At 38.1% G+C, this 14,730-nt stretch overlaps 1 protein-coding gene across 5 annotated transcripts; it reads left to right on the forward strand.

Annotated features, from left to right (window-relative positions):
- Positions 1–944: 944 nt before the first annotated feature.
- On the forward strand, positions 945–10,691 carry exd2 (exonuclease 3'-5' domain containing 2). 5 transcript variants are annotated; one of them, XM_042501152.1, is made up of 10 exons: positions 945–1,025; positions 2,567–2,637; positions 2,719–3,189; positions 4,375–4,631; positions 4,724–4,850; positions 5,928–6,238; positions 6,510–6,616; positions 6,781–6,916; positions 7,512–7,883; positions 9,377–10,691. In XM_042501152.1, exons 3-10 carry the CDS (start codon positions 2,779–2,781, stop codon positions 9,591–9,593), a joined length of 1,938 nt encoding a protein of 645 aa, XP_042357086.1. In that variant the 5' UTR covers positions 945–1,025; positions 2,567–2,637; positions 2,719–2,778; the 3' UTR covers positions 9,594–10,691. The 5 variants fall into 5 exon arrangements, with proteins under 5 accessions (XP_042357086.1, XP_042357088.1, XP_042357089.1 ...); XM_042501154.1 differs by having other exon boundaries at positions 7,515–7,883; XM_042501155.1 differs by having other exon boundaries at positions 2,719–3,174.
- The last annotated feature ends 4,039 nt before the right edge of the window (positions 10,692–14,730 follow it).

Raw genomic sequence — 14,730 nt, forward strand, 5'->3', positions numbered from 1 at the left:
GGTTCGTTACAGTCACTCTGATGCCAGCATAGAGAATTCTTGCAAATAGAAGTACAAGCACAAGTATACAAAAATATAAAATATAAAACAATACATAAATAGTAAAACAAAAAATGCACTAGTATGTAAATATTTCATAATAATAATTAGTATGCTGAGTAGCCTATGTAAGTGTGTAAAAATATAAATGTTAAGAAAGACTCATATGTGAATATTTAAATTATAACATGGATAATGTGCCATATTATTAGTGTGAAAAATATAAAAACTGTCTCATCTGCAATACAATGTATAAACTAGTGTGCAAGTTTGAAATATGAAAATATAAAGATGTGTGCATTGCTACAACAATGAACAACAAAGATATACCTAAACAAAAATAACAATTAGAATATATACAATATGTGTAACATTTGAATAATCACACAGAGGATTGCTGTGGCTGAAATATTGCACCAAATATTGTAGTAGTAGACAATGATATAAAGAATTATTGCACCTTAAAAACCCTATTGCACATTTGAAATAATAAATAAATTATGGATTTTTTTTATGGGAATAAAAATTTTAATTTATTTAATTTATCATTTCATTTAATTTGCTTGCAGCAGATGCTTACAGTTGTCTTCTATTTTGCACTTTTCTGTTGTTCTTATAGAATTTTTAATTAATTTAATTAGAAATTTAATTGAATCTTTAATTAATAAAGTATAAATGTCTTTTTTTTAAAAAAAATAAATAAATAAATAAAAAAAAGGTGTTATTTGTGGGATCCAGGAGATGTTATAGCAAGCTCAGTAAACTTTTTAGTAATAATAAATAAAAACAAAACATGACGGAAGTTTGTCTTTTGTTTTGCTCTTCTCTGTTGTTGTTCCGTCCCTCCGGCAGGCGGCGCTGGCTGCGGAGCCTCTTCCCGGTGCAGCAGCCTATAAATACAGCCCGGAAGACATGGGTCAGTTCAGTACAGACAAGCAGGAGTACATGTGTGTGAAAGTGATGTTGTGTTGGTTAAAAACGTAAAGGTAAGCACCAAACTTTATATTTTACTACACAAAAGCACTGCTCTGCTGCTACTTAGTTTGCATCCAATTCGGCGTAAAGACAAAACGCAGAGTTAACAGGCTAGCAGTTTAACCGGCTAGCCACGGTGGCTAACAGGCTAAAGCTGGTTTAACTTTGTATTAACGAGAAAAACGAACCAAAACAATATCAGAAACAGATGTTCGTTAGTTTTGCCTTAAAATATAATTTACACATATGATAAAAAAGGGTAGTAGGTCGTCTTTTTGACGCTGTTGTCCCACAGCTAACGGTCAACGGCTAGCAGAAGTTGCTAACGTTAGCTAGCCGTGAAACGTTCACTTTAATAACGATGAACTGACAGCAGGAGCTCGCTGCTGCACCGGTATTTTACATGAATTGGTATAAACTCTACAACTAGTCATGCAGCAGCTTAGTACTCAGTTTAAGTGGCACTGGTGTCTTTAATCTGCTTTGACATTAGCATAACATAGATGGCGTTGTAGTAACAAACCACCTTTTGAAGTAGCTAACGTGCCACAACTTGACCTGTGACCTGGTGTTACGCTCAATTCTGTGACCCGTTAAATTCTGTGACCTACCGTGAAACTTGAATCAATAACCCGGGCTCTATTTCGGTTAAATCATTCAAGTCAACACGCTTATATTTGGGTCAGGCTTTTAATTCCTGTCACACAAAAGTATTGCTCAACAAAGAAGAGGAAAAATAGAATTTAATATATTTATTTCAAAGTCAGCGTTACTGTTAATTCTGACATGTATGTTAGACATACAGGAATTGAAAATAACGTTTCTCTCCATGCCCACGGTGCAAAGAAGATAAAATAAAGAATAAAAATATTTATACATAGAATTAAACATTAGGGCATTAGAAAGCGAAAGATATATAAGACATAATGTATATGCATACCTACATATGCTATATATATATTAACCCTACTATCAACCATATTATGTAATTATATATAAACCCTTTAAAATCAAATGGGAAGAAGGTAATAAGCAACAAAAGAAGAAATTACCCAAAAGTTAGCAAGAAATTTTTGTAAAGTGAAAAAGCAAATTACCTTGCAGTTTGCACAAAAACAGTTTGACAAAAAAGCTTAAAAATTATATTGTTTTTGTAAAGTCATTCAAAATATACACTTGGGAATATATTTCTGGACATTTCTGGACACTGGACATTTTTCCTTCGTTAAAAAAAAAACAAAAAACGTCTATATCAACTAATCTCTTTTTTTCCATCTCTCTTGTGTACTATGCTGGTAATACTGTCTTTATGGTGCTCAGTAAACATCTCTGTATCAGTTTAATAGAAAAAGCATCATCTTTGTTTTTGACAGTATTGAAAATTCAATTTGTAAATACTCAGTATACCATGAAATCTTAATATTACCCAAGCCTAAGAGCTACGTCTCCAAGAATTTCTTTCTACTTTGTACTGTGTATGACTGCATATGTGACAACAAAACGTGATTTGATTTTGTTTACGAATGAAGGATTTGTGGGGTTTTTTGTTCAGGGAGATGCGGTGCCTTTCCAGATCACAGAAGCAGAGTCAGGTTTACATGGGATCCCACTGACACAGAAAAGGTAAAAAAAAAATCAACTTTTTATAACCAAACTTGATTAGGCTATTTAGGGCATGCAGGTCTGACCGTTGACCTGGTCTAGGATGTGTTTTTGGCTGTAGGTTTGCACTTTTCAGCCAGCTGAGGATCACTACACGTCATCATGTCTCATCGAGGGCCTTTGACCGCTGTCATAACAACAGTACTGGGGGCGACTTTAGGAGGGCTGCTCGTATGGCGAGTTTACCGAACAAAAAGGAAGAGGCTGCCTTTCGTCCAGAAGGCGGCTGATCCTGTGGAGGCTGCCCGTCCTGTGGAAAAGGATGTCACAGCTGAGGAGTGTCATTTCGTCGAACCGCCACGGGTTGTGGTGAAGGAGTTTAAGGCTGTGGAGTGTCAGACCTCACAGCAGCTCCTTCCTTTACCGATACCGTCTTCTGAACAGCTACTGGGCGTGAAACCAGTGATGGTGAGCTCTGACGAGGAGTGGCAGCAGCTGTGGCCGCTGATGCAAAAGGAGCTGTCGGTCCTCCCCGTGCTGGGGCTCGACTGTGAATGGGTAAAGATTAAAGGCGTAAGAAATACCTTTTGCATGTTTTTACATATGAAGAGGAAAAATCCACCCTGAATGATTAATTGCTTGTTTATTTGGGTTTTTTTGCTTATTTGTGTAGGCAGCTGTCCTCATACAGACGACACAAAATCACACAAATATTCTCATTTAACTTAAATAGGTAGAGCTCATACAGTCAGTCTATTCACAGAAAATTTATATGCAGTTTCTTTTATTTTTTTTAAAAGGGTCGGGAATCACTAGAGGCTCCACGTTATGACATTATCACAATACTCTGGATATAATATTATTGCATTTTTAAATGTTTTGTGACAGACATTGCAGTATCTCTTTTTCAACTTTAAGTTATGTTCCCAGAGGGGAAAAAAATCAACATCCGTTCTATTCAATAAGATAAAGATTTAAAAATAAAGTTTCTCACTAATATCACTTATAAAAAATATCTAATGGACTAAAAAAAACTATTGATTTTAGAATTCTGGTCAGCTACCTACAGTTGAATTTGTATTTGCAACATTAATAATTTCTATAATAAAAAAAAGATACTTCTGCATCTGTACAGTATTGACAGACGAAATATTGTGATAAGCAGATTTTTTTCCCCCACCCCGGTTTTTAAAGCATGTTAAAATGTTAAATATTTGCTTCTTTTTTCCATCATTTGTTAGTATTAATAAAATATCTGTAGGTTTAAAATAGTTAGTTCAGTCAAAATAAAACCTTTTCAAGTAGAGCTAAAATAATAGCCATTTATGCATTAGGTGATTGACAGAAAATTAAATGGCAACTATTTTGATAATCCATTAACCATTTTAGCCTCTCAAATGTGATCAGTTGCTTCTCCTGTTGACCAGTTACATGAATGAATATCTTTAGTATTTGAACTGAGGTCTGATAAATTTGTTTGGATTTGTAGAATTGTGAACTCCATTTTTCAAATCTTTTGTTTTTGACATTTCATGGACGATAGGAACAAAAATAATTTGGCTGTCTGTTGAAGGTCGATGGTCCAGATAGTCCAGAAAGCTAAATCGCACTGCCTGGTGCAAAAGCAAACAACTACTCAAATGCAGTTAACATTGAACATGACGATCTGTATCAGAGGGGTGGAGTTTTTCTGTAAACATCCTCCAGCAGCTCACAGAGCTCGTGTTTTGTCTGACTGGCTGCTGCTTCCTGTTGCAGGTGTCCGTGAAGGGCCGGACCTCTGCGGTGTCCCTGCTGCAGATGGCCACATACTCAGGTCTGTGTGTCTTGGTGAGGCTGCTGGCGTTTCGCAGCGGCCAGCAGCCGTTCCCTCTCAGCTTAATGGAAGTCCTCCGAGACCCGCACATTTTGAAGGTTGGCGTCGGTTGCTATGAAGACGGAAAGCGCCTGACGCGTGACTACGGTCTGTCGCTGACGTGTACAGTTGACCTGCGCTACCTGGCCTTAAGACAAAGGTACGGTTTGTTTGTCTCTTATCGAAGTCTTTTTCCTCTTTTGTGTTTGTCACATTGTGATGATCCTCTTAAATTCTGTCTCCATTTTTTAGGCAAGCGCCAGTGAATAATGGCCTCAGCCTGAAGTCTCTGGCAGAGGATCTGTTGAATGTGTCTCTAGATAAATCTCTGGAGCTGCGCTGCAGTGACTGGGAGGCAGATCAACTGACGCTGCAGCAGGTGGTGATTCATTGTAATACAGCAAGCCTCACATTTTCTCCTATTTGTCAAATCTGCCTCAGTGAATAAATCAGCTATTTAAGATATAGAAGATTAAGAAATGTCATGTGAGGGCAGCTGTTTTGGATGTCCCTGCTTCTAGAAATGTCTGGCAGTTGGAGTATTTACACAGCTTGGATCCACATGAAACTATTCGTACAAAAGATGAACAAATGCTTTATCATTTATTTTTTCTCATAAAAAGTCAAAGGTTACCAGGTTGTGTCCTCCAACACATAATGTGAGAAATAAACAAAAACTGCAAAGGTGCCTTTTGGCAAAGAAACGTCCAATCACAAAACTTAAAATCCTGATACAGAAGCTACAAACGGCAGCTGGATCCTGCAGATGATAAGAAGATAATGTTGAGAAAACTGAAAATACAGTTTGCATCAAGGATGAATTCAATTTCGGACACATTCGGCAGCTATAGACACAGTTTGTATTTATTGGAACGTCCATAAAAAGTCAGATCCTTTTACACAGAGGAGGAAAACAAACCCTTTGCCACCGTGTGGGAGAGTTATTTTGTGGCTTTCTGCTCGTCAAATAAACCTAAAAATACGGAGTTAAAGAGTTATGTATTTGTGTTTAAATTACTAATAGGACCAACATTTTGGCTATAATGTAACCACTCTGCGTATGTTCATACTGACAGAGTACGTCCACTAAAAGTGTTTGTTTTTGCCACTGAAAGGCTCAATTTGTTATTTTAGTGTAACAAGATTATTGAAGGATCCATACAGAGATGGACCTTTTTTTAAAGAGTAAGATACTTTAATTTAATCAGGAACAACCACAACATGGCTATAGAGAAACCCACTGATTTACAAAATTTAAATTTCATTTTCTTTGCTAAAAAACAATACTTCATTTAGAGCTGTCTGCAAAAGAAACAGAAAAAATTAAAATTATTCCATATTTGATAAACCTAGAGGATCGAGACATTATCTGTGAGAGTTTCATGTTTCTAGCAGCAGCTCGCGCTTTGATCCTGTTCTGTTTTCCTCCTAAACTTTTCTCATCTGTTCGTTCCAGATGACTTACGCCGCTAGAGACGCCCAAGTTTCCATCGCTCTCTTCCTCCATCTCCTCGGCCTCCGCTCTGAAGCCGGACTCGCATCTTCCAGCGGGAGCTCTTACTCCGAGTTGGCCTCCCGCTGCCAGGGCCTGGTGGACGTGCCCTTCAGGGGCCGAGGAGACGGAGACGACAGAGCCTGTGATGGAGAGAGGAGACGGAAGACGCGGAAGACGCCCAGTAATGAAAGCCCGGAGTCTGGAGATCAGCAAGTCCCAGACCCTCGAAAGAACAACAAGCGGAAGCCGCTGGGTGTGGGCTACTCTGCCAGGTGAGGACAGACCGCACGAAGCCAAAAAGACGAATTGCCAAATGGCTAAAAATGAATAAAGGTATATTTCTTCTTGTCTGTAAAAAGCTCCAGCTCTGCAGGATGTGATTTTAGGGCTGCAGAAAGGTGGTTTTAACATGCTAGATGCCACTGTCATCTCCTCTATCCTTTTTTTTTAAATCCAAAATGAACTTGTAGAAAAAAATGAAATTGGGCTGTAGAGACTGAAACTTTTTGTTGAGCAACCCCTCTGTATTTGTGTTTTTTACAGAAAGTCTCCCCTCTATGATAACTGCTTCCTCCATGCTCCTGATGGCCAGCCTCTGTGCACCTGTGACAAGAAGAAAGCCAAATGGTACCTAGATAAAGGAATAGGAGGTACACCAGATTAACTCCCAACATTTAAACACTAAAACACAATGTCTGTAAATCGACTTTTTTAAAATATCTCCCTCTTTCATTCAGTTAAGAGTACGTTACTCTGTTTTCTGCATTTATGTCTCCTGAACATGTGATTGACACGATCTCCGTTTGTGACTCAGTGCTCCAGAGTGAAGATCCTTTTGTCGTGAGGCTGCTGTTTGAGCCGTCGGGACGTCCCGACTCCCAGCAGGACTACTATCTCACAGCGAAGGAGAATCTGTGTGTGGTCTGCGGCAAAGCAGATTCCTACATCAGGTTCGACATGTTTTACTTTACATCTCGGTTTCAATTAATGTGAAATTGAAGTTGTTCTCTCTTCCCTTAACCCTTTGAAACCTGGATCAGCATCAGTTTTCTTGTGCTGCATTCAGACATCTCGCAAAAGTATTTAAACCTTTGAAACATGAACTGATTGTTTTTTGTTTTTTTTCCAAAAAAACACAGTGGAAAATGAAATAAGCAAGTTGGCATGAAATGTCTCGCAAACTGCAAAAGATGACCAAAAAAATGATCCGAAATTGTTTTTAAAAAAAAAAAAAAAATCAATGGAAAATCATCATGTATAATTATATGTAATATATCCTACAGAAAAACATATTTTTATTTTAAATATTTTTTTAGCTTTTAAATTTTTTTATTTATTATTATTATTATTATTATTATTATTTATTATTATTATTATTATTACTACAGGAGGACACAACCTCTGTACATGGGGCGCCCGCTCTGTCCGCTGAGCCACCGTACGCCCCTACAAATGAGATATTTAATTGTTATTCTCAGACTCATCTTTGCTTATGATCTTAATTACATGGCAGATCAGATGAATTCACATTTTTCTTTGGTCCAGCAGGAAAAACATTGTGCCACACGAGTACAGACGGCATTTTCCCACCGAGATGAAGGACCACAACTCCCACGACATCCTGCTGCTCTGCACCAGCTGCCACGCCGCCTCCAACGTGCACGACAGCTTCCTGAAGCAGCGTCTGGCTGAAGAGTTCTCCGCCCCTCAGGGCTGCGAGGAGGGGGTTCGCCTGCTGGAGGACTCGGACCGACGGCGGGTGCGCTCAGCAGCTCGCGCTCTGCACACCGCCAGAGAAGAGCTGCCGGAGCAGCGGCGAGAGGAGCTGCAGGCTTTGATCAAGAGCTTCCTGGACATGAACGAGGAGCAGGAGCTGACGGACGAGGTGGTGCAGGAGGCCGCCGGACTGGAGACGAGGTGAGCTTCTGTCCACGCTGTGAGATCAAAGATTTACACTTAAAACTAACAAAAAAAAGTTATTTTTGGTTTGTTACATTTCTGAGGTTATTCGAGTTTGAAACAAATATTTTCTCACCTCAAACAAACTGACTTTTAACACTAGAAGCAGCAACGAGAAACACTCGAGATAAAACTGGGAGTTCAGTTTGAGACTACCAAAAGAAAATCATCCCAAAATGAAGTATCTTTATTGTGAATAACATCTCCAGCTCTGCAGGATAAATGAAAGCGAATGTATGGACCAAAAATTTTAAACGCTCTGTCGACGGTGCTGCTAACTGCAAGATCGAATATTTATACTAATGAAAATGAGCCTCAAGTGACCACATACCCAAAAAAATATAAGATGAGTATTTTATCATTTTTGGCTTCAGCAACATTTTTAGCTCCGTGCGTCATGAGACTCATGAACAGATAAAAAGAATTAATCAAGTTAATTAATAAATATACCACTGGTGTATGAAATCCTTAATGTCAGACAGATGATAAAACTGGTAATAAATACAGGTCAAACATCAGCGACGAATCAAAACGAATCACTCGTGTCAATAAAAGTTTGCCGATCATTTACTTTTATGGGGTTGTTTGTGCGCTCACATTTGTGGTTTATTTTTCCTCATTACTCTGGTTAATGAACTGAAGTTTGAATCAGGAGTATCTCTCTGATTCACTAAGTTCAGTTTAACTGTCTGATTCTGTATTATTTTATTTATTTATGAAAATATCAATATTTTGAGTTTAACATCTGACTGATTAATTTGTCAGTGTTATTTTTTTATGTAAATGCTTCAAATTAAACCTTTTAAAAATTACCGGGTTTACCGGGCCGGGCAAAATGTAGATGTTACATTGATAATATGATATGAGATGACATTTCATATTAGTTTTTGGTTCATAATATTGTAAGTGTTACCTGGTTTGTTCTGGTTTGAAAAGCAACATTGATGTAAAGTGATGCAACAATTTAAAGTCAATCAAATTTTCATATACTCCCTCAATTTAATTGCAACAAAACTCTAAACATTGCAAAATGAGCTGCTGTTTTTTTAGAGAAGCTGCAGTGAGATCAGATATTTCAGGTTGCATCAATCACAAAAACAGCCCATGAAATCCTGCAGGGAAGAATTAGTGATGATTACCAAAACTCTCATGTAATTATGTAGTGAAAGCACCAGTACTCGACCCTGCAGTAACGATATTTAGGTGTTTGGGCAAAAATATTGATATTTGGTTTTCTCCACCAAACCCAGTTTTACATTTCTTTGCCGCAGTTTCTTGTAACTTATTTACGATAAGCTGATGGCGGATAAGAAAATCCGCCCAGCCAGGTGATCGCTCGAGCTCAAATCGTCATCTGTGGCGTTGCATGCAGTCGTTAAAGCGCCGCTTCAGATTGATTTCTAGGCGGTGAGTGTGCGCCCGCCCTCTGACTGCTCCTCTCTCCTCTGAAGGATTTTCAACGAGGCGTACGTGCCTCACGGTCTGAAGGTGGTGCGAGCCTGTGCCGAGCAGGGCCTGCGGGGCCTGATGGACCTGGAGCGCCGCTGGAGGCAGCACTTCCTCACCACCATGCAGCCTCGCCACCTCCCTCCCCTCTGGTCCGTCGACCACAACCACAGCAAGTTCCTCCGCAAATACGGAGAGGACCTGCCCATCAAACTCAACTGACGAGCAGCTACCGACCACAACAACCTGAATCTTCTCATCTGACGGTTAACGCGCCGGAGGGATTTGAAACTTTCCACAACCGTTCTTTGAATTTCACACGCCAAAACACTTTTATAGCAAGTGGATGACCGAACTACACAACCAGCCCGAGACCGAAATGATACCAGCAAGTTCCCACGATGAGTGCGTGAGCGAACAAACTCGAGGTGGACTTTGGACGTCGGAGTGCCAGTGAGATGCTGCTACCGCCTGCTTCGTGAACGATGTAAATGAACAGAAACAGAGACTCCACGAGTGGAAAGAAAACCCAGCACTGAATCTGAAAAACACTAACATCATGTGATTGCATATGGACACTTTTTTTAATCATGAAAAATGTATAATTATTTATGAAAAAAAGTTAAGAATATTGAAATTTAAGAACTGATTTTTAAAAAGAAGCTGCAGCCTGCTCTTAATTTCCCCCTAAATTTAATCGACACCCCGTCTCCCCTCTGCAGGTTTGCAGCTGTCGGCGAATAAACGGTTTGCAGAGAGGTTCTATTTTATCATGCAGTGAATTAGCGCTCCACCCTGATTGTGTTTTCACTCTGTTGTCTGTTTTAAGTCAATAGATGAAAGTTTCCTAAAAGCATCTTGAAATCAGTCTTTGAAAAGATGATCTCGGGCTGCCTGAATGTGCTCCACCTCCGTTTTCGCAGGGGGAGTCGACTGCTAACGCGGCAAAGTTGGCTCGTTTAGTTGCTCATTTAGACTCCTGATGTTGACGTGCTGCTGCTCGTCCTCCTGAAGGTTGGGACATCTTCTGGCTCATGTTTTAATGTGCCTCTTAATCCCCAAACCTGACCGGAGACTTTCAGCATCCGGACGTGACCTTGTTTCCGTTTACCACGACGTCGTTTTACAGAATCCAAACTGCACAGTGAAGAAAAGGTGCCAACTCTTAATGTGATTTAGAAACCTTAAAACTAAATCCCCTCTCTGTTTGCGAGGCAGATTAATTCTTTCAAGCGTGATGAATTTATTTACAATGCATCTGCTTTGTCTTTATTTCCTGGATGTAAGCCCCAAAGCTGTTTTGTTTTCCTAAATTGTGAACGATTAAAAAAAATAAAAGTCTTGTTTGTATTCATCTTGTGTGACTTGTTTTGTGGAAAACATTTAAAAAAAAAAAAAAAAAGAGGACCACATTCATTATTTGTTTTTTTTATTTCTTACAAAATCACAGTTTAATAAATAGTCTGTAAAAATGAGTACAAAAGCGGTTTTTCGTAACATTTCATATATGAATCACTCGTGACTTTCAGGTCAAAGGAGTCTTTAGTTGGATTTTTTTGTCAGGAATGACTTTTTTTTTTCTTTTTTTTTACAATCTTAGTTTTGCTGAATTAAGGCCTCTTGATTTTGGCATCAGAACAATCTGTCAGTCAAATGTTTTGTATCTGAAGTTGAATTAGTGTAGAGTTATGAGCTCCCCTGGTTTCACAGTTCAGTCATAAAAATAAATAATAGATAAATAAATTTAAAAAAAAAAACAAAACACATTTACAAATAAATACCAAAATGGCTCAACATGCAGATGTGATCCCTTTGTCCTAAAATGTTGACAAAACTAAGCACATTTCTAACGGTCAGTGTTTGACACTGCAGACATAATGCAACGATAACAATGGCACATGAGGCTGCTTCATAGAAGGGGATTCCATCAATTTGGGAATTTATTTTTCTCTCATTTTAAGTGTCTTTTAAAGAGGAGAAATATGAGCAAACGTCGGGAAATACTTTAAAAAATAAACATTTTTTTGGTGGAATTCCCCTTTAAGAAGTTGACAAGGAGTGCAATCCTGTGTTTGAAAGACACTCTGACATCTTTACTGCATTACAGCGAAACCTCTGAGAGTGGAGACACACCTGAAGATTTACCGTTACAGGAACAGACAATTAGGGGGGGAAATGTGTAATCACTTAATCAGTAGTAATTACAAAGACTGATATCATTTTTATGTCTGATGTTTGATGTAATGGTAATATTTCTGCTAATAAATAGATTAGTTTAGCAATTAGTTTAGCATAAGTTTGGGTAAAACAGCTTACCATTCAGTCTTTTGAAACTTGGATCAACTTCACTTTTCTTGTGCTGCATTCACACGCCTTTCAAAAGAATTTAAACCTTTGTGAGCAAATTTGTTTGATTTCTTTAAAAAAGTCAATGTGCAACTTTGCACAAATCGCAAATTGCATGAAATCAGCAGATTTTAAAAAAATAAAATAAAAGCTTTAAAAAAGAATTGTGTATAATTATCATTAGAATTATTTTTACAGAATTTTTTAAACCATTTATTCAGGGCATTTCCATGTATTTTTCTTATTTTTCCCATTTTTATTTGTTTAATGGTTTGCTTTGTTTCCTTTTTTAAAACTAATTTCTTTTTTTTTTTGTTTTTTTTTTTTTACTAATTTCTTGTTAATTTCTGCATGATTTCCTCTTAAGTTGCTCGTTGCCTTTTTCCCAGCTTTTTGAAATAAATCAAGCCAGTTTGCTCGGGTTTCAAAGGGTTAACGCGTTGTATTACCTTTCTTTAATCTGTAACACAAACCTTTGAGGCCTAAGCAAATCGGCCTAATGTGTTTCAAAAACAGAGGCAATAAGCAAATCGAGAAATGACTCAAAAATTTGCAAAATACCTGAAAAATAAAAAAAAAAGTAAAAATGAAATGACCCTAAAAAGTGCTTAAAATAATAACAATTCTGTACATTTTTAAAACATAGAGAATTGTGATAATTATAAATATATATTATTTGGACATTCTTGCCTAGCATATTTTTAAAAAGTTTAAACAGCGACAGAAGGGGTTGCATTTTCTGTGGAAAATCCCTCTAACACCACATTGTGCTGTTGTACATGTAGTTATTTAAATGTTTTAATTCGTGATCTTTAGAGGTGCTGGTCTGTTCGTTTCCTCCGTGTCCCGGCTTTATGCTAAGCTAAGAAGCAGCTCGCTTTGTATTTAGCACACAGACATAAAAGTGCTATTAAATTGTGTTTCCCAAAATATTAAACAAGTCTTTTGTGAATCTTCCGATGTGTGTCCACCCGAACTACTGCAGAGGATTTCAACACTAAATTACTGCATATTATTACTCCTTTTGTTTGTTCCAACAAAAGACAATTTCGCATATAAAAAATGACAACGCAATTCAAAGAAATGAAAAGGCCTGTTTGATTTAGCCCCAAACCTCTAGAAGTTTTTTTTCTTTCTTTTTTAAGGGACGGGTTACTTTCACATTTCAGAACACCAGATTTTTAAAACATCACATTAATTATCTTTTCTTTGCAGATTCAATTTCCTTTGAAGGTCCACTGAATTAACAATAAGGCATATTCGAAACGTTTTCCAATTCGCAGCTCAAACCCCTTAACGGTGTCCTCGAAAGGTAAAATTTTGAAGCACATTTTCAATTTATATTACAAAAATTTAAAGACATTTAGAAACTTTTGACCTTCAGGGTAAAAATCCATCTACAAAGAATATTTTGCACAAGTTTCATGAGGGAGAGTCGTACAACCGATACCGATCAACTCTCAAATTCACATCTTCACTCAGACCAATAAGATTGTCACATTAACACAAGATAAAATCATATTGCTCCACGATGGCTGCGTGAAAATACATCTTCGGCTCGGTAAAGAGGGCTTCAAACCGATGATAAATAATGAAAGAGAGTTTTGAAAATGTGATGATTCCTCTAGTTTTTTGGTCAAAGGCTGTTTGATGATGCAGAGAGGCTGTACAGTGTCTGTCGTGGAAAAAAACTGCAGTTTTGGTGTTTTTGATTCTCAGACTGGACATTTGCATGAACATGTATGTTGTTAAGGGGACAGTCCTGATTTTTTGTCGTGGGGTTGTTCTGGCTTTTTGTCCAGTCAGTGTTTTACCCACAGTGGATGGCAGTCTGAAATGTTTGGAGGAGCATGCAGGGATCCGAAATAAATAAATAATGTACTGCTGTGGGTGAGAGTCAGCAACAAAATGTATTTTATCCACCTTAAAATATCCGATATTTGTGTAAAATTCAGTGGGATTTAGCGGCGTCTAGCAGTGAATTGCAGATTGCAACCAGCTAAAACTCCTCCCAGCTAGAATTCCTTCAGTTTTCGTTATTCAGGAGGTTTTTATCTGGAGCCGAATTATCCACAGAGGTCTCTCTCTCTCTAAAACAAACAAACCAGGCGATTAAAACAGCTTTAAACACTGAATAAAGTAGTTTGATGTTACAAATCAGTGAATCTCTGACGCGGTTTGGCATCTTGGGGACGTGCTGCTCACCCACAACAAGCTAATCCATAAGTTAATGTGCTCGTCTTTTTCTGATCCAGACATTCAGGAGGTTTTTATCTGGAGCCGAATTATCCACAGAGGTCTTTTTCTCGCTAAAACAAACAAACCAGGCGATTAAAACGGCTATAAACTCTGAAAAAAGCAGTTTCATGATACAAATCAGTGAATTTCTGCCCTGGTTTGGATTCTTGAGGACGAGCTGCTCACCCACAAACATGCTTTTTTCTCCCATAAGTTAATGTGCTTGTCTTTTTCTGATCCAGACTTTCAGGAGGTTTTTACCGAGAGCCGAATTATCCGTAGAGGTCAAAACAATCTGGAGCGGTGATTTAAACTGACCAAAAATGCAATTTCAGAATAAAAATCCATGTTTTTCCCAACACACTTTGGCATATCTCTGCGGGCTGCCAGTCCAACACGCGCTAATGTGACGTCAAGGTTTTTAAACATAAAATAAGATTAATAGTTACATTTACTTATATTTTTCAAGGCAGTTGGCGTCCAAGATTGATTGAAATAACATCAACTTGTCAGATTTTACGAAGTGGGACATTTTTTTTAGGTGGCTAAAATATGTTTTGTGGCCGCCGGCGTCCACAGCAGCAGACCGCTTCGCTTTCATGTCGAACTCCAGCCTGCTTCTCCAAACTGGGCACATACTGACTGACACATGTACTGTGGGTAATGCATTGACGATGGATAAGAACCTCATATAATCCCACTTTTAAAAAATCGAAACTTTCCCTTTAAGTGACACGTTTTCTAAACTACACGAACTTCAATGACACGAAGAGCA

The sequence above is a fragment of the Plectropomus leopardus genome, chromosome 14 (assembly GCF_008729295.1).
Source record: "Plectropomus leopardus isolate mb chromosome 14, YSFRI_Pleo_2.0, whole genome shotgun sequence".
NCBI lineage: Eukaryota > Metazoa > Chordata > Actinopteri > Perciformes > Serranidae > Plectropomus > Plectropomus leopardus.